General features: G+C 47.1%; 3 protein-coding genes across 4 annotated transcripts in view; 1 reads left to right on the top strand and 2 right to left on the bottom strand.

Moving 5' to 3' along the window:
- LRRC36 (leucine rich repeat containing 36) overlaps positions 1–13670 on the top strand; it is a 47856-nt gene extending 34186 nt beyond the window's left edge. The window contains 6 exon segments of the mRNA XM_007457284.1: positions 1669–1958; positions 5454–5619; positions 8403–8548; positions 9342–9465; positions 12036–12150; positions 13445–13670. Coding sequence (XP_007457346.1) covers positions 1669–1958; positions 5454–5619; positions 8403–8548; positions 9342–9465; positions 12036–12150; positions 13445–13670 — 1067 coding nt within the window.
- A 4191-nt stretch (positions 13671–17861) lies between these two features.
- TPPP3 (tubulin polymerization promoting protein family member 3) lies at positions 17862–21397 on the bottom strand. 2 transcript variants are annotated; one of them, XM_007457283.1, is made up of 4 exons: positions 21272–21397; positions 18794–18987; positions 18528–18681; positions 17862–18412 (listed from the first exon to the last, which is right to left on the bottom strand). In XM_007457283.1, exons 2-4 carry the CDS (start codon positions 18979–18981, stop codon positions 18224–18226), a joined length of 531 nt encoding a protein of 176 aa, XP_007457345.1. In that variant the 5' UTR covers positions 18982–18987; positions 21272–21397; the 3' UTR covers positions 17862–18223. The 2 variants fall into 2 exon arrangements, with proteins under 2 accessions (XP_007457345.1, XP_007457344.1); XM_007457282.1 differs by lacking the exon at positions 21272–21397 and adding an exon at positions 19112–19183.
- A 1042-nt stretch (positions 21398–22439) lies between these two features.
- ZDHHC1 (zDHHC palmitoyltransferase 1) overlaps positions 22440–24422 on the bottom strand; it is a 13580-nt gene continuing 11597 nt past the window's right edge. The window contains exons 10-13 of the mRNA XM_007457327.1: positions 23331–23413; positions 22998–23091; positions 22780–22858; positions 22440–22669 (exon numbers count right to left, since the gene is read on the bottom strand). Coding sequence (XP_007457389.1) covers positions 22440–22669; positions 22780–22858; positions 22998–23091; positions 23331–23413 — 486 coding nt within the window. The remainder of the gene's footprint in view (positions 22670–22779; positions 22859–22997; positions 23092–23330; positions 23414–24422) is intronic.

Here is a 24422-nt window from a genome sequence, read left to right as displayed (position 1 = left end):
TTCCGATCTAAAGAGTGTGAGGAACAGGTTTTAGGATGGATGCCAAGAGTTGGTCTTAGTCAGCTTAAGTTTGAGGTGCCTATTAAAACTTCTCAGAGATGCCAATTTGATAAGTAGACATATTAGTCTGGAGTTCAGGGAAGAAGGTGGGGCTGGGAATTAAGTGTGTGGATGGCCTTAAAACGGACTAGATGAGATCTCCCCAAGGGAGTGAATATAGATAGGAAAGATATCTGAGGACTAATCTGAGTCCTCCAACAATTAGAAATCTCGTAGATAAAGAGAAACCATCATGGAGAGCAAGAAAGAGGCAGCTACTCAGGTAGGAGAAAAAAAAAAAAAAGCCAAGAGGGAGTGGTATCCTGGAAGCCAAGTGAAGAATATGTTTCAAGAAGGAGGGAGTTATAAATACAGTGTCAGATGTCCTTAATAGATGCCTTTAACACTTCTGGGACTGAGAAATGATCATGGTATTTGGCAACGCATTAGTGAGCAGCTTCAGGAGATGCGTTGCTAATAAAAGCCTTGTTGAGGTGAGTTCGAGAAAGAATCAAAGGAGAAGCGGTAGAGTTACCGAGTATATATGACCCCTTCAAGGAGTTTTGCAGTGAAGGGGAGGAAAGACATGGAAATGTAGCTGGAAGGGGGATGGAATCAAGGAGATCATGGTGGAAATGATCCAGTAGAGAGAAAATTGATGATGCAGGAGAGAAAAGGGACAATTACAAGAACAAAAAATTGGGGAGTGGTCAAGAGGAGATGGAATCCAGTCCACCAGTGGAGAGGTTGGCCTTGGATAGAAGCACAGATAGTTCATCTATTACAAGAAGGAAGGGAGGGAATTTATAGACACAAATACAGGTGGAATTGGTAGATTTAGTGGTGAGATCACATAGATGTTTTCTTTGATTGCCTCTCTTCTGCTCAGAGAAGTAAAGAGATCAGCAACTGAGAGTGAGGAGGGGGTAGAAGGTGTTGAAAGTTTGAGGAGAAGAGAGATGTGAAATAGTGATCTCAAAGAATAGAAGAGTAGGACTTCCCTGGTGGTCCAGTGGCTAAGACTCCTCGCTCCCAATGCACGGGGCCCAGGTTTGATCCTGGTCAGGGAACTAGATCCCACATGCCACAACTAAAGATCCTGCATGCTGCAACTAAGACCCAGCACAGCCAAATAAATAAATAAATAAATAAACATTTTTAAAAATGAGAAAAGAATTTGAAAAAGAGTAGATACATGTATATGTAAAACTGAATCACTTTGCTGTACACCTGAAACCAATACAACATTGTTAATCAACTATACTCCAATATAAAATAAAAATTAAAAAAAAAGAATAGAAGAGTAAATTGATTAGAGTAATGTATTAGGATAGCCGGGCCCAATTAAGATAGTGGTTATGAATTTAAAGTGAAGATGTTGGAAAGAGATATATGTTGTTCTCCAGTCATTTCCCACTGCTCTGCTGTAGGCTTGGAGTATGTGCACAGTTGGATTTAACCAGAGTTGGGGTTCTGTCAGGTGGAGGGAGAGAGAAAGGGTCCAGAAAGTTGAGGGTATATACTAGGGAGAGATCATTATGACCCTTGGACTCCAGACAGGGTAAGGATGGAAGTAAGACATGAGAGAGTTGAAGAGCAGGTTCATCTCCTGGCCTGTTTCCTTCACAGATCTGTATGCCACAACCCATTTCAACAACGACCCTGCTCTGCTGGTGAATGTAGAGCAAAACTTATCCACCAGCCTCGGCGATTTAACACCAGCACATGGTTCTTTCCCAAACAACACCATCCTGGGAGACTCTCTGCGGACACTGCTGTTGCCTACTGGGACTTCAGAAAACAGAGAGAGTTTGACCAAGGGGTCATTAAGCCCATCGAGAAGAGGATTCAAACGGAAAGAAAATATCCTTGGTACCCTGAATCCAAAACATGGTTTCAGAGATGCTACAGGCAGCGAGGCAAGTGTTGGCTTGTTTGTGCTTGTGCAAAACCACATCAGGTCCAAGAGCAGAATGGGGTTCTGTTTTGGTGGTGGTGCTTCAGATGAAAAGAGGTAGAAATTCAAAGGGATTTTCAGAGGCCAGTGGGTAATACTGCCAGGCCAAAGCCTGTGATTCTTTTGCCCTTGGGAAGGTCATTCCCCTTCTGCAGCATTTCCTCATTTCTGTCACAGGGAGCAGGGTCCCTATTCTACTTCCAGAGCATAAACATAGTGAAGTACATTGATAATAAGAAGTGGTGAACAGAGTTTACCACAGGAAGGAATGCAGAAGTTGCCAGGGCCTCAGGGTTGGCTGAAGAGTGATCTCTGTAGCATTGATGTTTATAATCCTATCATGTTTACATATTTGCTTTGGCTACAAATCACTAACTTGCTTGGGATATTTCTTCTAAAAGCATTGCTTTCCTGTCCAGGAATTTAAATTATTCCAATTTTTTTCCAAGATGAATTAGATTAAGAAGATGAATTAGATTTTCCAAGGGATTTTTAGCTGAGAGTTGGTTCAGAGAATGAACAACAAATCAAGAACCATTCCCACATATACAATATAATTCATTTCATAAAATTGTAGTATGATAGTTAGTGTTGTTCTTACTTAGTAACTAAGTTTTGTTGCTGCCGTTGCATACATCCCTCCATGGAGAATGCCTTCTTCTCTCCTCGCATCTGTTTGAATATTAATTTTTCTCCAGGCCCTCCTTCCATCATGAAGCTTTCTTCTCATTAGTTAAAAGAACTATAGCTCTTGGGGCATGCTCTTCCCTTGAACCCATAATCTTTGTCATACGAATCATTTAATCATTTACTGCCTTGTGAGAAAGCAAGGGATTTGGTCAAAAACAACTATTTCTAGTCACTTATTTTTCAGTTGATGGAAATCTTTTTGCACATTGACATGGGTTTATAAGGGGGGTTTGTTGTTTCGTTGGTTGGTTTTTTTACCCTTTAAATACTTTCTATTCAGTTTTCAAAACTTTGGAGGTGGTTGTAATTTTTGTGCACCAAAGGGGGCAGTCTTGTAATACTTTTTTGACTTTTTGGTCCTTTTTTGTTTTCCATTTTCAGCCACTGATGCCTGTTTTTCCAGACAAAGAGCACTGGTGTTAATGTATTTAGGGCGAAGGTACAGCAACACTTAGGATATTTGGGTGCTATATTAATAAGACGTGTTCTAGGAGATTTTTCCACCTCTATTTCATGTGATAGGATTGTTAAAATAGCAATTAAAATCTCAATGCACTTTTCTGGACTATCTTAAAAATTCCCATTTATTTTTTCCTGTTAGATACTATATTTCTTTATATGAAAAGTTATAAAAGAGCTGTTTGAATATAAATATAAAAGAAATACACCTTTCAGTTTCTAGAAAGGTGTAAATCCGAATAGCATTTAAAAAGTTATAAAAAATAATCTCATATAAAAAAACACACAAAATTAAACCAAACATGAATTTGTGAAAATTTAGTTTTGACCAACTGACTTTAGAATCATAGACAAATTATAAAAATTAATTTTTAGGGCTTCCCTGGTGGCACAGTGGTTGAGAGTCCGCCTGCCGATGCAGGGGACACGGGTCCATGCCCTGGTCTGGGAAGATCCCACATGCTGCGGAGCGGCTGGGCCTGTGAGCCACGGCTGCTGAGCCTGTTCGTCCGGAGCAACGGGAGAGGCCAGAACAGTGAGAGGCCCGCGTACCGCAAAAAAATAAAAAATAAAAAATAAAAAAAAGCCGTGAGGCATGGCTTTTCAGCTTTTAATTTGCTGAAAATTAAAAGTAACAAAATTATTCCAAAGTTCATTAAAAAAATTATCCCCCACTCTCACCGCATTGTGACAAGTGAAAGAAAATACGTAAAGACATGTATGTGTTTCTAAGTTGTTCCATGATGCGTACACAGAATTACCAATACATGAAAAACCAATGACAGTAAATATCCATTTTTGACAAGATCCTCTAAAGTGGGCTTGTAGTGTAACCAGTTTTTCTATGACTTCTTCCTAATCAGGTTGTTAATTTCTTAAGGACCTCATCTTTTACTTCTTCATATGTTCACAGTCCTTATGTAGAACTCTCCATGCACGTGATCAGTGTTCAGTACAGATCTGTTGAATAAATGTTTTTCCCATTTGTAATGCTTTTCCTTATTAATCATAGGCCACCTGTGTGACTCAAGTCATAGGTATCACTGTCTGGTGTTCTGCTTCACAGTTGTCATATATGATATATGATATCTAATTAATCATCTATAGTTTTAATATCAAAAGAGCCAAAGATTGAGAAATAATTTGGCTGTTTTTAATATATAACAGCTTTCTTGAAGTCCCTTGAGACCCTACAGAAAAGATTTGTAGATTGATCTGTCCAGTAAAATTCACAATTGTTTTTTATTCGTTCAGACATGACTAAATAAATAGACATATACATCATATCTGAATGAATAAACAATTGGGAGTTTCATTGGAGAGCTCTGTCTATACATCTATATATGTAAGATTCTTACTGAATAAATAGTATCTTTAGTACTGGGTCCAACAATAACATTTAACATAACATTTAAAATGTTATGGGAGGGCTTCCCTGGTGGTGCAGTGGTTGAGAGTCCGCCTGCCGATGCAGGGGATACGGGTTCGTGTCCCGGTCTGGGAAGATCCCACATGCCGTGGAGCGGCTGGGCCCGTGAGCTATGGCCGCTGAGCCTGCTCGTCCGGAGCCTGTGCTCCACAATGGGAGAGGCCGCAACAGTGAGAGGCCCACATACCGCAAAAAAAAAAAAAAAAAAAAAAAAAAAAAAAATGTTATGGGATATTTATGTTTATTATATATTAATATACTAAATATAAGCTTATGAGTTATAACTTTTATTAAATTACTCCCCATTTTATTTTATGATATACCTTAAAAAATGTTCTGCAGTTTAATCTTTGCATATTACATAACATAATACATTGAGCCATAGACATAGGTGTTAAAACATTTTTTGTTTTCTTCTGAAAATCTCTACAGAAAATTATCATAGAAGATACTGTTACCTTTGAAATTATCCTTGTATATATTATTGTATTTGCCTTAGACATTAATATTCTATTCAAATCCAAACTAAAAGATGAAACCAACTTTCTTTTTTTCTTTTTTTAATGTTAACACTTTTTTTTTTTTTTTTTTTTTTTTTTTGTGGTACGCGGGCCTTTCACTGTTGTGGCCTCTCCCATTGCGGAGCACGGGCTTCGGACGCGCAGGCTCAGCAGCCATGGCTCACAGGCCCAGCCGCTTCGCGGCATGTGGGATCTTCCCGGACCAGGGCACGAACCCGTGTCCCCTGCATCAGCAGGCGGACTCTCAACCACTGCGCCACCAGGGAAGCCCAGTGTTAACACTTTAAATGTCTGGATTTTTACTTCCCTTATTGCATTAGAATGACAAATGGTTGGGTTTTTTGGTTTTTTTCTTGAGCCTCTCTCTAGTGACCTGGGCAGTTTGCATGGTTTGCCAGGAAACCACAGTCCCCCAGTCTCTGCCAGAGCATCCCATGTGGCCACTGTCCTCAGGCAGCTCCTGGAGCTTGTGGATAAGCACTGGAACGGTTCCGGCTCCCTCCTCCTCAACAAGAAGTTTCTGGGTAAGTGAGTGAATTCTCAGTTCCTGGAGAAGGGCTCAGACCTTGCTTCTGCTTTGTGTTTCTGCTCTATGTTCTGATAAAAGCCACTCAGTCCCCTTAACTTGCAGGGAAAATAGTTCTCATGATCACTTACCAAAATTTCTCAGCCACACAGTGATCGACAAACCTGCATTTTTCTTATAATCTTCTTCTAACGTGTTGTTTGTTTGCTTGTTTGTTTTTGGCTGCACAGAACAGCTTGCGGGATCTTAATTCCCCGACCAGGGATCGAACCCCGGGCCCACGGCAGTGAAAGCACCAAGTCCTAACCACTGGACCTCTAGAGAATTCCCTTCCCTGTTTGTTTTTATCAGCACTCTTCCCTCATGTACCAATTGTCTTGTTCCTCCTGTAACTTTTTCTTGACAGTCTTTGAGTGATGAGATATAAAATAGAGCATGGTCATGTTAATGCTTACAAAAGGATTTTATAATCCTTGGGAAAGTGCCAACAATAAATACAACAGAAATTGGGTTTGATCATTAGAGTTCTGAGATGCCTATTGAAATATTCGATTCAAAAAATATGATTCAAAAAACTCCAGTGACTAGATGATGTGGACTCTTTTTTAGGGCTTCTCTTTTAGGAACTTGGGAGAAAACGGTTTTGCAAATATTGTCCTCATGTGTTTATTTGTTGTTTAATGTAAGAAGAATTCAAGGAGCTGTTGTTGGTGGTAAAGGTTTAAGTAAAAAACTGGAAACTTTAAAGTTGTTTGGGCTTAACTTTTCTTTTTTTAATTTAAAAAAAAAATTTTTTTTATTTATTTATTTTTGGCTGCGCTGGGTCTTCGTTGCTGTGCGCGGGCTTTCTCTAGTTGTGGTGAGTGGGGGCTACTCTTTGTTATAGTGTGAGGGCTTCTCATTGTGGTGGCTTCTCTTGTTGCGGAGCACGGTCTCTAGGAGCGCGGGCTTCAGTAGCTGTGGCTCACGGACTTAGTTGCTCCAAGGCATGTGGGATCTTCCCGGACCAGGGCTCAAACCCGTGTCCCCCTGCATTGGCAGGCAGATTCTTAACCACTGCGCCACCAGGTTTTTTAACATCTTTATTGGGGTATAATTGCTTTACAATGGTGTGTTAGTTTCTGCTTTATAACAGAGTGAGTCAGTTATACATATATATATGTTCCCATATCTCTTCCCTCTTTGTCTCCCTCCCTCCCACCCTCCCTATCCCACCCCTCCAGACAGCCACAAAGAACCGAGCCGGTTTCCCTGTGCCATGCGGCTGCTTCCCACTGGCTATCTACCTTACGTTTGTTAGTATATATATGTCCATGTCTCTCTCTCGCCCTAACACACCTCACCCTTCCCCCTCCCCATATCCTCAAGTCTGTTCTCCAGTAGGTCTCTGTCTTTATTCCTGTTTTACCCCTAGGTTCTTCATAACATTTTTTTTTCCTTAAATTCCATATATATGTGTTAGCATACGGTATTTGTCCTTCTCTTTCTGACTTACTTCACTCCGTATAACAGACTCTAGATCTATCCACCTCATTACAAATAGCTCAATTTCGTTTCTTTTTATGGCTGAGTAATATTCCATTGTATATATGTGCCACATCTTCTTTATCCATTCATCCGACGGCGGGCACTTAGGTTGTTTCCATCTCCGGGCTATTGTAAATAGAGCTGCAATGAACATTTTGGTACATGACTCTAGAGTCATGTACCAAAATGTTCTTTTTTTCATTTCTAAAGGGACATACAGGAAAAGAAGTCTTAGCCCAGTTACTTTCCTTCCCACATTGATCCTTTGCTCTTGTTTTGTAGGAAATTATCCCCAGGAGCCACTCATCAGTGATTAGATAATAGCACAGAGCATGCACTCATGAGGGTCTGCTGTTGTTTCTCCATAGATGTGGGATATAATTTTTTTTTTTTTTAAATGGTCCCTTTTTTTTTTTTTTTTTAATAATACACAATGTATTTATTTATTTATTTATTTATGGCTGTGTTGGGTCTTCATTTCTGTGCATGGGCTTTCTCTAGTTGTGGCAAGTGGGGGTCACTCTTCATCGCGGTGCGCAGGCCTCTCACTATCGCGGCCTCTGTTGTTGCGGAGCACAGGCTCCAGACGCGCAGGCTCAGTAATTGTGGCTCACGGGCCCAGTCGCTCCACGGCATGCGGGACCTTCCCAGACCAGGGCTCGAACCTGTGTCGTCTGCATTGGCAGGCAGACTCTCAACCACTGCGCCACCAGGGAAGCCCTGGGATATAATTTTTTAAATTAATTTTATTTATTTATTTTTGGCTGCATTGCATCTTCCTTGCTGCATGTGTGCTTTCTCTAGTTGCAGTGAGCGGGGGCTGCTCTTCGTTGCGGTGCATGGGCTTCTCATTGCGGTGGCTTCTCTTGTTGCGGAGCCCAGGCTCTAGGCACACGGGCTTCCGTAGTTGTGGTGCGTGGGCTCAGTAGTTGTAGCTCGCGGGCTCTAGAGCGCAGGCTCAGTAGTTGTGGCGCATGGGCTTCGTTGCTCCGCGGCATGTGGGAACTTCCCAGACCAGGGCTTGAACCTTTGTCCCCTGCATTGGCAGGCTGATTCTTAACCACTGCGCCACCAGGGAAGCCCATAATTTTTTATCTCCATCATGAAACATCTCTTACAGCCACTTACTAAATTCTTGAAAAAAGGGGATATTAGATTACCCTGTTTGTCCTACAGAGCTGGTAGTTATTGACCAGGAATTCTGTGCTTTAGCTTTTAAGATTGGCGCGTGTGCCCAACCTGAATTTTTGGCAGGTCCTGCCCGAGATCTGCTTCTGACTTTGGTAGTCCCTGCTCCTTCTCAGCAGTGGTGTCGCTCATGTCCTGAAGATACATCAAAAGCCTCCCACAAGAGGGAGGTGGAACTGAAGAAGATGGGGCAACTGGTCCCTAATGACATGGTATGCTGCTCTCATCTTCTTTTCCTACTCTTCCTTTACTAGAAAAGGATGGGGCACAAGACTAGAACAGATCTGTGCCATAAAGAACATCATCACCACGAGCACCTAGATGTTTCTGAACTGAAATATAGAAAAGTCAGTCTGTGCAAATCTGGAACACAAAAGTTGCAGGGACAGCTTGGAGTTTTTGCAGGGATGACTCCCTAATCCTAGCCCTAATCCAAAAATTCTAAGGAAAGACTTGAAATAGAAAAAGAAAAAAAAAAAGGCCCTAGAATGAAAACATTTAGGACCATGTTCTTGAAGGTTATGGTTTGATTCAGATGAGGGGAGTTAGATGTCTCTGGGATTATCTTTCCTCCCTTCTGATGGAGAGCCCTAAACCAGGGGCCATTCCTAGAGTGTTAGGCTGCTGGCTCTGGGAGGGAAAGAAGGGACTCATATTCTTAGGCTTTTTTTCCCCCTTTTCTTAACATTAGAGGATTTTCAGGCATCCAGTTTAGTTTCTAGAAACTTTAGATAGGTGACTCAGATGCTGGCCACTTGTCAAAACAACCACTTGTTCTGCAAGAGTAGTGGATAACTCACAGGAAAGATTGCAACTGCATGTGATAAATTTGTTTGCTGCACTTGAGCTATGTTTACCAATGAATTAAAATTCTAGTGAGAAAGAGAGATGCTGACCTCCATTCAGTTTATCACTAAACAGAGGAAAGATTTTTTCAGTTTTCTAAAAGCAGTCCTCAGAATTTCAGATTCTTAATGTGTTTGTATTTTGTTTTCTAATCTAAAGGAAAGTTTGAAGCAAAAACTGGTCAGAGTGCTGGAAGAAAACCTCATTTTGTCAGAAAAAATCCAGCAATTGAAGGAAGGTGCTACCACCTCGATTGTGAGTGGGCACCAGGCCCACACTTGTGGTAAGTTCAGGAAAGCAATGTGTGGTGCATCCCAAGACAACCGTTTGTTTATAGATGGCCCGTTTAATAAGCTTCGTCATCCAGAGCTCACATGGCTTCCTAAGTGGAAACAACCATCTAGCCTCAAAGTTGTAATGCAGGTGACTTGAGTTACCAGAGTAAAAGAGTTTACTCTTTTATTAGTGTAAAGCATTTACAAATGTGTTATTATTGTCATTATTTTTGAGAAAGACACTTGTTTTTTCTGATTATAGCAGAAGATCGTGTTCTTTACAGAAAGTTTGAAAAATATAAGGAAAATATAATCTCACTACCCAGAAATAACTACAATTAGTGTTTTTGGTATATTTTCTTTCACCATATGCCTATACATATATTTAACTCAGAATTAAAATTTGTCTTGATTTTTAAAAACTAATTTATGTACAACAAAATACACACATTTTAAGTTTGATGAGTTTTGACAGATATATATATTCACTTAACTCCATCCCAGTCAAAATACAGAACACTTCTGTACTCTAGAAAGTTTGACCCTTGTGCACTCAGTTCCCGCTACTCTCTACCCTAGGCAATTGATTTCTACAACCTAATGTTATTAATTTAATAGCACAGGCATTTCCTATAATGTTACATGAATATACCATATTTCTCTATTCAGTCCTCTATATAGTTGTTTTTAATGTTAGCTATTATAAATAAAGCTGCCATTTTTAGATTATAAATAATTCTAATTCTAAGAATTTCCAAACATTCAAAAGACCTGAAATAGAAGAAAAGACCCTAGAGTGAAAATGCTTCTCTAAGATTCTCTTTCTTCTCTTCTGATGGAGCTGAGAGTCCTAATATTTATGCTGTGATAAATAATGCAGCTATTAATATCTGCGTATATAAATCTTTGTGTACATTTTAGACTATTTTCCTAGCAGACTTTCCTAGTAGAATTAGTGGGTCAAAAGATGTGGACATTTTGAGGTTTTTGTTACACACATCATTCCCAAGAAAGATGGTTTCAGTTTACACTCATATCAGCAGTAAGTATGTATTTGAATGCCTTTTCATTTCACCCTTGCCAACACTGGGTATTACATTTTTTTGCCATTATGATAAGTGAAAAATAATATCCTATTGAATTCTTGATTTGTACTACTTTATTATTAGTATAGTTTAGGTAGATAAAGTCTACCTCGACTTTAAGCTTCTAGCTCAGCACCCACAAACAAACATTATGGGTATTTGGATTTGAATGAGGAATTTGATTTGGAAATCAGCATTGAATTTCCAGAGTTGAATCTCATCACTATCTGGTATTCGTAAGCCTGAATAATCAAGACATCATTCTCCACTTATCTGCCCTGAAAATAAATAGGTGTTTATTCACTAGATACCTACTTTCTTTTTCTTTTAAATAAATTTATTTATTTTATTTATTATTTTTGGCTGCGTTGGGTGTCCGTTGTGCTGCGCGGGCTTTTCTCTAGTTGCAGTGAGCGGGGGCTACTTTTCGTTGCAGTGTGCAGCCTTCTCATTGCAGTGGCTTCTCATGTTGTGGAACACGGGCTCTAGGCACGCAGGCTTCAGTAGTTGTGGCTCGCAGGCTCTAGAGCACAGGCTCAGTAGTTGTGGTGCATGGCCTTAGTTGCTCCGCGGCATGTGGGATCTTCCCAGACCAGGGCTCAAACCCATGTCCCCTGCGTTGACAGGTGGATTCTTAACCACTGAGCCACCAGGGAAGCCTTAGATACCTATTTTCAATCAGCCATGAGACCCAGTTCTCTATTTTGGATTACTGGTGATAAATACAGCTGTTGCAGCCCTGATTTCCACCTTCCAGAACCTTGCTACTCAAAATGTGAGCCACACATCGCAACATTAGCATCACCTGGGAGCTTGTTAGACATATAGAACATCTGGCCTCACCTCAGACCTACTGAATCAGAATTTGTTTTCTAAAAAGATCCCCAGGTGACCTGTAAGCATATTAAAGTTTACTGTTCTAGAAGACCGACTTTCTTAGGACCAGAGTTCCTGTGCTTTTACCTACCTTATTATTGCAGGCAGTGGCAACATATTTGGAAAGCTAGATATGAATGCCTTGGCCACTAATCCAGTTTCTGAAAGCACTCATTGAGCTACTGTCATGTGCCTGACACAGTTCTAGATGTTTTCACATATTCCGTACAGAGTGAAGGACATACAATTCATGAACTAAAATGGAGAATACAAGGAGACCAAATATTTGTTGACTGCCTATGCTATGTGAGCACAGATGTCTCACTGACTCCTTATAACAGTGCTACCCGGCAGGGTTACGAGCTCTAGTGAAACTCACCAAAATGAACTAACGTGCAAGATTAAGTGATTGAATTTTAATTCAGATATGTCTGTTGCGAAACCCTATATTCTTGCCACTATATCTGCTGTCTCCAACGGAGGGAATGGTGAATGGAGTGTGGAGGTGGGTGCAGTGGGGCCCCCAAGTCTTCAAGATGTCTCCCTGATCACTCAAGCTCTGCTCAAAGACTAGCCGCTTGGAATCCTCTCACCCCTGGCTACTGTAACCTTTGTAGATGATCTTCTGCGCAAAAACCAACAGCTGAACATGCAGGTGGCTTACCTGAACCAGGAGCTTGCCCAGCTGAAAAAGCTGGAGGAGACAGTGGCCCTTCTCCACGAAAGTCAGAGGTAGGACTGGGTCCATCTAGCTGACTTCTGGAAGCAGATATTTACTTTCCTTTATCTCCTTTGTTTTACTTGGCAAGTTAATATCTATATACTTTTCAAATTAACTCTATTCTGTGTGCAAACCACCTGTATCCAGGCCAGTTTGCTCAGGGATCAAAATACTGCTTTCCAGAACACAGCAGTTTCTGATTCAGCAGATCTGGGTTGGGAACTGAGAATTTGCATTTCTAGTAAGTTTCCAGGTGATGCTCTTGCTTCTGGCCTGGGGACCACACTTTGAGAACATTAAGATATATATCTTTAGTGATGCTATATTTTAGAGTAACTTGAAATAATTCTTCTGTGTGTTGTTAAACCATCAATTCAATATACAGGTTCAATTCATTTCATTTTGTTTGATTCATAGGGAATATTTTTATTATTTTGATTTAATCTTGTGTATAATTAATGTAAAACTTACATGGTCCCAAAGTCAGATCCACAAAATCAGATAAATTCAGACAAATCTAGCTTCCTTACCTGTCTCCTCTGTCCTTTCCTTCCTTCCCACTAGCCTTCCATTGCAGGTGTGGGTGTGTATTTATACTCCCCCTCTATTATATAAAAAGAGGCATAATGTTGCTTTAACATTTTATCTAGAAATCATTTCACAGTGGTGTATAGAGTTAGTTCTCACTCCTTTTTATACATGCATAGGACTCCACTGTGTGTGTATTTAATTAGTCCTCTACTGATGGACATTACAGTATCTTGCTGTTGCAGATAGTGTTGCAGTGAATAGCATTGTGCATGCATCTTTTTTGGCGGGGAGGGGCAGTCTCTGATAGCTTCCAACATTACATGGTAATACAGAGTCCAAGAATACAGTCATGACTAGCACCATGAGTTTAATTGCAGAGGCAGGATAGATTAGAAGAAGTAGAAATTAAGATTTGGGGATAGAAATTGGAGGTCTGGTCAGGTGCCAGTCTCCCCGTGCGTCTACTTACTTCATCATGAAAGTGCTTTGGAAAGATCAGAACAATCACTATATAAAATGTGAACTATGTTATTGCTACAGTCAGTATGGAATGTAAACAGAACTGCAATGAATAAATAAACTGTCTGCCTGCTTTTAAAATAACCAACTCATAAATCAGACAGTTCTTTCTATTTAAAGATGTTACTTCATTTTACATTTATTTTTTTATTTTTATTTATTTTTTTACATTTATCTTTAGCAAACATTTCAGGTCAGAATGGCAACTACTTTGCTTTTATGACTTCATGACTGTCTTTTTTCTCCATGCCTCAGATCCCTGGTGGTAACTAATGAGTATCTGCTGCAGCAGCTGACTAAAGAGCAAAAAGGTTATTCTGGGAAAGCACTCCTGCCTCCTGAGAAGAGTCATCGTTTGGGGAGATCATCGCCCTTTGGGAAAAGCACTCTGTCTTCCTCCTCACCAGTGGCACATGATACGGGTTAGTATCTAATACAGAGTGTTTCAGACTCTGTCCCAGAGCCTAGGCTATGGAGCTAGCACTGCACACCTTTTTTGCAGCTTCCCTCTCAGCTCCAGGGGGCTCTCAGTGTCATTGCCACTAGTATGGTGGTATTCACTCACAAGATTAAGAAAAAAATCTTATTTTGATTAGACTATGTTGGTCCTTTTTATTTCTTTTTATCTCCTCCCATCAAGTCGTTCTTTCCTTCTGCCCACATAAATAGTTGGCACTTAGTCCTAGGCATCATATCACACAGAAACGTTTGGCTGAAGATGTCAAAAAGAAAAAAACACTAGACATTTTTCCCAAGTGTCAGTTGAAACTGTGTAGTAGGAAGTTTAAAAAGAACATCCATGGCCAGATATGTTTTGTGTTAGCAGAAATTTTGAAGAACCTCTATTGATCAGTTCATCAAACGTGTTTTGGGTTTTCTCCCACCATAGTGAAAAGGTGACAAGGTCCAGTGTCTTCCTGGAGCAGCCAACGGTTTAGTTGTGTGATGGAGCTCAAAGCTTGCCATTAGTACCAAACAGGCCTAAATAAAAGCCTAGAGAGATCCTGGAAAGACAGACAGACAGTAGGTAATTCCTACTCTGGAGAATTGGAGAAGGCATCAGTGAGGACTTGTTTGAGTGGAAGCTTGGCAGAATGAGTACAATGGTACCAGGTAGAGGGGGTGCAGAGCCTCCTAGGCCAAGAGTACAGAGTAGGAGAGTCTGGGGCCCCCAGAGGGATCACCGGGCAGGGAAGATGTAGGACATGGTGCCATGACAGTATATAACTGGGGGACCTGTCCTAGCCTGGGAGGGAGGTGTGATATCAAGAAAATGTCCCCTATAGAAATGATCTTTCAACCAAGGCCTGAAGAACTGAATAGGAGGTCACCAGGCAAAGCATAGGATTGAGGGCAGAGGAGTGGGGAGAGCTGCAGAGAGAAATAGCATAAGCAAAGGCCATGAAATGGGAAGGAACATGGTTCATTCAGGGAATGGAGGGCCTGAGAGGAGATACACAGGAGCTAGGTCGCATGGCTCCCAAAAGATTTTAGATTGGGAAGGCAGATGGGTAGTATTCAATAGATTTGTGTTTGAGAAGCTTTCTCTATAAGAAGAGTAGATTGACCTCCGGCCATGTGGAGTGGACCAGAGAGGAGCTAGAGAGATAAGAGAGAAGGCTGGTGCAGTCCAGACCAGAAGTGTGGCTTCTGAAAGTTAGCTTTGGGCTCAGCATCCACTTTACATGTCAGTACCTTGTATTTCAGACTGAGGATCAATCTTTTCTTTAATCCTGATTGATTAGGCATCAATGGGAACAGATAATGCAAGTGGCTCTAGGTATGTCTCTACTTCAAGGTTGCACAAGTAGCTAATGTTGCCAGAGAGCTGTAGAGGGCAAAGGACTGTTAACCTAATGTCATATTGTACTTCTCTTCATCTTCAGGGTCATGTCAGAGAGAGAGGCAGGTGGAAAGATTAGACACTTATTTGCTCCCCTGACCCAGGTGCTGTGCAGGGAAGGAGAGCTATTGCTGTAATAATGAGACATGAAGATCACAACTAAGATCACACATCTCTAAGTTATAAATAAAATCTACAGATCTCTCAATTTTATGTAGGTTCCCAAAAGGAGCATGCACAGAGGAGCCATAAGTTTCTTTGAGCTGTATGGCTCTGAGGGAGCTAGAGTCAGCTCGTTTTCTCTGGAAGTGTCAGTAAGAACAGCCCCCCTCCCCGCTCTCCTGGGCCTGTCTTGGCCCCATTGAGAGGCCTCCAAAGAGCCTAAGCCTTGAGCAGGTAGGGTAGCCTTAGCTAGTAGCCTTACAGCCCTGTGTTGTCATATTTCACCGTCCCAGCCCAGTGCACAGGCCAACTTACTGGACAGCCGATGGGGGCTAGGGGAGGTGGGGGCAGGGATAACCGACTTCTTTCTACAACCCAGCCCTCCCTTCCTTCTCCTATGAATCTCCTATGAATGCTAGCCCAGAACCTATTCAGGGTACCTCTAAGGAGGAGCAAAGAGCCTGACCCAGACTAAGTCACCTTCCACTCTATTTTCTATTGTCACTGAAAGTGGTTGGTCCTACCCTAGGCCAGGCCCCTCTCTAGGGTTGCTGGTCACTCATGCAGAGGTCAACTGTGTTTCTGATTTTCACTGTGTAGCCCTTGGTCCAGAGGGCAGGGGTAGGGATTGGTGGCATCAAGGGAAGGGCCAAAGAGTTGTTGCCCTATGGGGCTAAGTGGGCTCAACATGGAGTGGGGAAAGACCCCTGAAGCAAGTAGAAAATAAGTGGACAAGAATTCCTCATCCTGGGCCTGGCACTATTAGGAGAAAGAAGGAAACAAGGCTGGGATGGAAAACAGGTCCTCAGGGAAGTTCTCCAAAAGGAGAGGCAGGGCCCCTCTGAGGTTTGGCCTTCCCGCCAGTTATACATAGAGGGTTTTAATGGCTCCATCCCACAGATCCTAACTTCTCTTCCTTGCCCAACTGGCTTTGCTAGCAAGGGTACCCAAAGCTTTCCACTATGAGGAGGCTATGGGGAGATGGAGCAGTGATAACTGAAGGGCTGAAGTGGCATTGTTTGGTCAGTTACTGCCATGAACCAGATTCTGCTAGACTAAGGGTCTTCCTGGCTCTGGGTAGGCCTTGATTTCCCTCAGGCTCCATAACTTTTAAAGAAGAGGGGGCTTTACTCCTACAAGGTGGAGTTTCGGGACTCGGCCAGTTCTCTTTCTGGGCTCCTCTAAGCCACACTGCCAATCATAGGAGGGGCCAAACTGCTGCTCCCATAATGCACTGGATGGTAATCTCACCTGCAGCTTAATAGCTTAATAACCTGGACCAGGCCAATTTGCAGGATTTGGGTTTCTCTCCTATTATGCTAATTTAAGTAAGCTTGCAATTTAAACCAATTCCCCAGGGCTGGAGGAAGTATTCCTCTTACTGTATGCTGGTGGGAGAGGTAGAGCTGTCTGAAACTCTTCCCTGAGCAATGCAAGGTCAGCGGAGTCAGGAGGATCCCACAACTGTCAGCCATTTGGCAAGGCTCTGCTGTGACCAGGTGATGATCTCTGCTCTCTAATTCTCACCTCACCCCCCAGCGTCTCTGTTCCAAGCCACACTACCACTCTTTACCCTCGCTCCAAGTGACTTTGGGCTCAAGGGACTCCGAGGCCACCTGGGGCAAGAACATCCTAGAACAGCCCAAGGGAGAGGGAATAAACAGTTGTGCTGCTTTGCTTTGTTATCTGGGTCAAGAAAAAATATTTGTGAATGTGTGCCTTTTAAGCCTTTTCTAGCACTCTTAGGGACTCTGGGCAGTCCCTGAGTTCCATCCAGCCCACTTGTCAAAAGGAAGGAGGGAGAGTTGGCCCCAAAGCCTTAGACTTGGGAATAACTCTGGCCTAACATTGAGAACCTCAGAGGGGAGAAAAGGTTGATCTGAAAGCTCCCAGGAGTTCTCAGGATCAGAGAGAGACCCGCCCCCCGCCACCGCCCTGCAACCTGGGATGATGAACAGATGGGAGGGAATCAGCAAGAGGCCCCTTCACTGTTGGACACCCTGCTCACCTGTCAAAGGCTGATGTTGGGTGCCAAGTTCTATTGCTGGCCATCCAGCCTCATTTTTGGAAATCAGTGTTGGGGCTTGCTGTGTTAGAAACAGCCTGGCCAGGGAGGCAAGAGCCATGGTTCTGGCCTCTATTCTGCAGAAGCCCTTTCACTCTCTGGGCCTGAGTTTCTTCAGCTATAAAATTGGGAGTTGAACTGTCTACTGTCTGCTGTCTTGCATTTTCTGATATTCTGAGATGCAGCCCAGAATGACTCACCTTGGTAGCCCTCTGGAGTGGAGGCCTGTCAGCAAGCTTAGAGCTGAGGCCTGGCATTGGGCCCCACCAATGCTTAGCCCAGTCTGAGTTTGCTGTCTCATCGCCCCGCCCCGCCCCCGCTGTGAAAGCCGAGAGGCCAAGACTGAGGCCCTAATTGCGGAAAGATAGCCATGATGTCAGAACTCCAGGTCAGGGCTGAGGTAAAAGGCTTTTGATTTTCCTATAGAGCATCCTCATTCAGCCTGGCTCTGTGCTAATGGAAGGGGCCTGGTGTGTGTCTTTTTCTGGGCAGGGCTGCCAGTGGAAGAATCAGCAGAGTGCGACTTGGAAGGGGTTGATGACAGAGGGGTCGTGGGGTGTGAATGTCATTACCCTTGTTGTCATATACCTGACCAGGCCATATTGGTACAAAAGGTGGCTTTATTGAGGTCCGGGTAAGAATTAGGCACTTGGCCAGAGCAGCAGCTTAAATATGAGGCAAGCAGGCAGGGGTTAGCCATGCCCGGGGCTAGGTTGGGGTGGTGAGGCTATAGGCACAGGCTCTCCTCAGACAGACAGAAGTTGAGGGGGAAAGAAAAAGGGGAAGGGGATGCAGAGCAGTCTAGGTCAGAGGTCTGGAGGCCTGGCCCCATAGGGCTGGGCAGGAAGCGCTGGGCGGCAGATCCAGCAAGGAGGGGACCGGGCTCTCTTGCTCCACATGCCCCTTAGGCGCAGGCCTGAGGCTCTGGCAGGGGCAGCCGTGCTAGGGGGGGCCTTCCCAGGCTTCACTTCTTCACCTTGGCATCATAGGTACCTGCATTCTTGTAGGCACTCACATAGCCACTGTCATCCAGGATGTCCTGCCGCCCAGCAATGCCCTTGCCCTTGCCGCTCTCATCGAAGCGTTCCTTGTGGGAGCCCGTGTACTTGCTGGTGTCAGTCAGCCGTTCCACAGCACCCCCTGTTTTTGCTTTCTGTTTGGACAGAGTTCCCCCAGGGGTACCTGGTTAGGGAGCCCAGCCCTTCCAACCCCAGCCAAGATTCCCCATACCCACCTCAGTGGCCAGCCGAGACCATCAGGGCACTTACAGTAACACCCACATTGGCTGGTTCCTTGCCTGCCACCAGCTGGCAGATGGCATCAAAGGCCTCCTCCTTGCTCTTCCCCTTGAATCGCTTGGGTGCCAGCTCTTCTAGGGCCTTCTTGAACTCCTCATAGTTGATGACCCGGGCAGACTTCCCCCTGCCAGGTATGTGGACACCATGAGTTTTCCCCCTTCTCTACATCCTCCCTGGTTCCAGCCCCCCAATTCCCCTTCTGGGAACATCAGAAGCAGGGAATGCCTGGGGCTCACTTGACTTTGGAGAAGACGATGTCGACATCGGTCCCTGTCACAGCCTTTCCGTCAGCCACCTTGCAGTCCTTGCACAGCTTGGCCCAGTTCTTGCCATTCATCTCGTGCCCACTGGCCTTGGGATCACCATGGATGGCAAACTTGTGGAAGCTTTCCTCCAGCCCAGCCACATCTGTGCTTGCTGCCATGCCACCCTGTTAGGGACCCATCTTGGTCACCTCATAGCCAAGGTCTCCCCCCCAACCCCAAGGCACAGAGCATCACTGCCTCTACCTCAAAACCTGCAAGGTTGAAGTTGCAGGCACTTCTGCCACATACCCTCAGAGCTGGAGATGGAGCTGCCTGCAGAAAGAGGCCAGTACTCAATGTCTGACTGGGCCCCAGAGCCATGAGGAAGAGCCCCGAGAGGAAAGGTCCTGTCACTTAATGCCAGCCTGGCTCAGAGTGGAGTTCAGAAGATGAAATCATGATGCTCGCACCAGGCTGGGAACAGAGTAGCACTGTCCAGAAAAATTGTGAGAGCAGCAGCTGGGGCCATGGCTCTATCTGGCCCTGGCACAAGGCCTGCTTGGGTGGAAGTGAGGGTGGCAGAGCGGGCCCCCTCCCTGGGAGTTCCATGCCAGGCTGGGTCAGGACCAGGCCAGGCTGCTGGTTGGGCAGGTATTTAGTGAGGACAGTGTCTCTCTCAGGGTCATGAGGACCCAGCAAGACCCAGCCCAGGCTGAGAAGGGAGCCAGAGCACAGGCAGGGGTACAGCTGGCCCAGCTGGGACCTTGTTACTATTTGCTGTTAAACAAAAACATGAGGGAAGGGGAACTTGGGGCTGGCCTGGCCACAGTTTGTGAAGCCTGGAGACAGTTGCTAAGGGAGGGTGGTACTGCTTGGAGAATGTTGCTAAGGGCAGGATGGTGTCAGGGCAGCTCAGGGAGAAGCTCCCAGTGCTGCTGGGCTGGGCTGGAGAATGGGCTCACGGGTGGGGCACATCAGCACTCCCAGCGTCTGGGGCACAACCGTGGCTTCCTGGCCCCTTTCCAGCCATTGGGGCTGTAACGTCCCAATTTGTGGAGTTTAGGAGGAGCAGGAGATTGAGGGGCTAGCCTGAGTGGGGGGTTGTAGAGTTATGAGCCCCTAGAGGCATGATGGCAAGTGAGACTGGGGCCTTGGCCCTGTAATCCTCACACCTACGCTCTGCGCTGAAGCACAGTTCCCCAACATCTACACCTTCAGCCCTCTATGGAGGCCTCCTGGCCACACCCTGAGCACCACCACACTAGTCCACACTCTCACAGCTGTGTGCACTTAGCCCTGGCCCTCCATACCCTCGGCCTTAGTCCCACTGACCACACCCCTTAACCTGGTACTCAGACCTCCCTGACCACACCAGCCCTGCACTGAAGTGCCCCCCACACCCCTTACTGCAGTCCCCTGACCACACCCACAGCCCTGGGACTCAGGGCCCTGGGCCATTCCCTCAGCATGCACGCCCCACACATATACTAACAGCCCTGTACTGAGGCCCCCCAATAATACCCTCAGCCCTGCACTAAAGGGTCTTCCCCACACCTGCCCACAGTACCCAATGCAGTCCCCAACCACACCCTCAGCTCTGCACTGAAACTCCCTCCATGTAACACAGCCTGGTACTGAGGCCTCCCTGACCACACCCTCAGCCCTGCACTGCAGCCCTGGGACTGGGTCCCCCGTCCACACACCCACAGGCTTTACTGAGACCCCTAACCAGAGCCTCACAACTCACCCTCTCTCCATACATCTGCAGCCCCTTACCACACCCTCAGTTGTGTCCTCAGCAACTATCTTCCACCTCTCCCTTTTATAATAGAGCCTCCAGTAACCACAGCCTGGAGCCTGCCTGCCTGCCTACCCGCCTTCCACTACCACTGGCCTTAACACTGAAAACCCTCCCCGGGTCACCACACTCACCCATCCCTAAGTTGCAGTTTCTGGAACTGGGATCACCCACAGCTCCTACATTGCAGCAACTCGGTGGGTCCAGAATCCCTTTCAAACAGCACTCCCCTTCCCTCTCCCTACACTGCAATCTCCCACCAGCAATCTGAAGGAGACCCGCACTTTGTTCACCAAGGGTAAAGTCTGGGGGAGCTTGAGTGCCACAGGATGCTTGTTCCAGTGGCCTAGCAGGACCCTGCACCTGTGCTCACTCCTGTCTGTGAGAAGATGGATTCTTGGTAATTTCAGGCTGATCAGGTGGTGCCAAGTCACAGGCCCCGGTCCCAGGGGTCTGCAGGCCACGCTCGCTCCCGCTGGGACAGCTGAAGTAATCAGTCAGCAAGGAGTTGGGGGTGGGGGTGGAACGTTTGGGCCCAGGGCAGGACCACTCAGCTGGTGTCCTCAACTCGGTACCATCCAGGGTTGGGACCCTTCCCAGGCCGCTCCCACCCCACCCCCTTCTTATCGTGCAGGATATTGATTAGAGTGGTCGGCGCCGGGGTCTCCTACCGGCTTCTCCCTCGTGGCTGCTCCTGCAGTGCACGTTCGATGGACAGAAAGAAAGACGCAAGAATGGACCGATGGACGCAGGAGACTAGGCGGCTCCGCAGCTCTGCTCCCTGCCGGCTCTGGGGCGGGACTGCAGGCCGGGCGGTTCCGCCGTATTATTCCCTTGTTTCTCGGTCTCCACAGAGACGGCGAGTCCCACCCCCGGGGCTGTCTCGGCGGGAGAGTGACCAAGGTCACGCTGGCTCCACCTACCCGACCCCGCCCTCTCCGCTCTCCGCGGGGGCGGAGCTGCTGCGATAGTCTCATCCCGTTGCATCTGTGGCTGGGGTGACCAGACCTGAAGTTCAAAGCTGATCCCCGCCTCCAGGGTAGATCCAACTTCCCAGAGCAGCAACCGAAGGCCTTTGGCGGGGGGCGTGGGGGGGGGGCGTGCAGAGGAGTGGGAAGGTCCCTTCCCTTAGTGACAGTGGGGTCTAAAGCTGGCTCAAGACCACAGCTCTCCAATGAACGTGTGGCATCCCAGGTCACAACTCCGGGTCACTGGGGGCGGGAGGGGACAGTAAACGAATCACGAGTGCCAGCCCCCAAATCCTGGTACACCGACGTCTCTCCCGCGGCCAGGGAAAAGCTCCTGGACTTCCTGGGTCCGCGTCCTCATTTAGTCCCACCCCAACCCGGTGTTAGCCTCGCAGTCTCTGCTTCCGCTGCTGCCTCCCGACCCCAAAGCCTGCTTCCCCTCCTCTCTCCAAGTGCAAACCCTATCTTCAAGAAAAATAACCTCCTCCAGGCAGCTTCCAGGACCTTTCCCAACCAGGAGCCCCATACCTGAGCTTCTCCATATGACAATCTGGGTGGCCACCCAGCGTACGGTGTGGCGGGCGGGGGGAACCCACCTCACCCTCTGCCCCTAGGCTGACTGGCAATGGTCCGGCTCCAGGAGGGCCCGTGGCCCTTGCCATTAAGAAGGTATGTACTAACTCCGCAAAAGCATAAAAAAGTTTATTGGAGCATCACGGCTGGTGGGGCTGTTATTGCTGAGTCGTGGGGGAGGGGGCCGATCCCGCCGGCCCTTAGAGGCCCCTAAAGTGCACTCAGTACGGCGTGGGTGGGGGTGTTGCATAGAGAGTCTGTCCCGCCGCTCCTCCGCCATCCCTGCTTCTTGTCCCAGCTAAGCGGGACCGGCCTCCGGGCCGCCCCGCGCACCGGGCTCGCCGCTACTCGGGCTTACAAAAACGGCCGGCGCACGCCCCTGCAGCGCCAGCCCGGCGCTGCCTAGGCGCGTCTGAGCCACTGGAATCTCGTCCATGGGCTCGGCTGACGCCGAGTGGTAGGCGCCTGCAGGGCTGGCGTCAGCGGAATCCGACGACGAGCTAGAGCGGCGGCCGGGGGTCCGCGGCCCTATGGGGCCGGAAGGGAACGTGAGACTAGGAGCTGTTACTCACTTAGGGCCCTACTTTTCCCTCCCTCGTAGCTCCCCGAGCAGGATCCGGTCAGGAAGGGGCGCTCACCCGGCAGCCTGGGCAACGGGGGCTCCCGGTCCAAGGTTCTGGAGGTCCGTTCCTTATACATGCGCCGCTTCCTTTTTTTCTGCAGAGACAGGGGGAAGACTGAGTACCCCTTCCCCAGGCCTCACATCGCCAAAAGACGCGCAGGAGTGGAGAGGGGTAGAGGCTTCCTTCCCATCCCCTTCCACCTGGGCAGGGGGCCCAGCACAGTCCCCCCCTACCTGGGGTCGGATCCGGGGGGGCAGAGCGAGAGTCTCTGGGGAGGAGGGCGGTGGAGGCTCCACGTGGCCGCGGGTGGCAGGGAACCGGGAGGGGCTGAAGGGGAAGTGGGAGGATAAATGCTGGATGCTGTTGTTCCTTCAGATCCCACCCTGTTGGAGGTCCTAAAATAAGCCTCCCTTCCTAGCTGGAAAGGGGCATTGATCTGTCCAAGGCCATGATAGCCTGGACCAAGACCTGTGCCTTGGCTTTGGCCTAACCCCTTTCTCCCACCTCAGATGGCCCTGCCATGCCGATGGGAGATGTGAGGTGGCACTTGCCCAGGTTGCACTCACTTGGCATTCACTGAGGCAGGCCTGGCCTGGCCAGGGGGCTCTGGGCGCACATGGCTGAAGGTCCGCATGTAGAACTCCATCTCCTGGGGAAGATGGAGGTGAGGGAGGCTGGGAGGCCAGGTGTGGGTCCAGGGCCTTCTGGGTCCTGGGCCCACTCTGTCTTGGATGCAACACTCCCTTACTGGTCACTGTGGGAGGTCTGGGCACAGAGGTCTAGGGCTGTCCTCCAGGCTTCCCAGGTATGCTGGGAAAACCCCAATGCAGAATGAGGCTTAAAACACCTGTGTTTGTACCTTACCCCACCCCCACCATTTTCCTCACTTCATTTAGTCAAACTCCACCTCCTCCAGGAAGCCTCCAGCCTCATGTGTCCAACGTACCCAGTCTAGAGCTGTTCTGGCCAAGTTGGGCTGCGGAGAAGAGGGACTCAGAGAGGCCCTCTCCTGCTCCTGGCTCCTCCCAGGGCTCCAGTCTCTGAACCGATGTTTTTCCCTAGTTGGGAGACTGGGCAGTTCACACACCCGGGTGTGCACCCGAGGCTGCGAGGCTACCTGCAGGAATCCATGGTTCCCTCGGAGCTGAGTCCTCAGAGTACCAGACACAATCTCAGCTGCTGGCGGGGAGTGGGGAGATGAGCAGTCTCCCCAGCTTCTACCGGTAAAGGGAAGCAATAGGTGGTGGAAAAAACAGCGCCACAGCCCCACCTGGGACCAGGCTTATGGGCGTTCTCTGTCTTGTTTAGTCGCTGATCCTCACAGTGCCCATGGGAGTAGCAGACCCAACCCCTGAAAGTGAAGGGGTCTGAAGCCAGGAGGTAGCAGGAGTGGCCTAGGCTTGCACCCCAGCACGCAGCAAGCGCCGAGCCGCACCCAAGAGGACTGCAGGTGAGGAAACAAAAGCCAGGAAAAACAGTCCGAGTAGGGAGCCTGGCGGAAGATGTGGGGTGGCTGGGGGTAGGGCACCGGACAGCTGTCGTGACTCGGCAGTCGTTTCCATGGAGACCCGGGCATCCTGACTAATGCAGAGACGACACTGTAACAGCAACACCGTCTCTAAAACAAGCCTATGTTTGGGGGCAACGGCTCCAGAGTG

This window comes from Lipotes vexillifer, unplaced genomic scaffold (genome assembly GCF_000442215.2).
Source record: "Lipotes vexillifer unplaced genomic scaffold, Lipotes_vexillifer_v1.1 scaffold504, whole genome shotgun sequence".
NCBI lineage: Eukaryota > Metazoa > Chordata > Mammalia > Artiodactyla > Lipotidae > Lipotes > Lipotes vexillifer.
The sequence above is the reverse complement of the archived record's forward strand: the minus strand, read 5'-3'. Positions and strand labels throughout refer to the sequence as shown.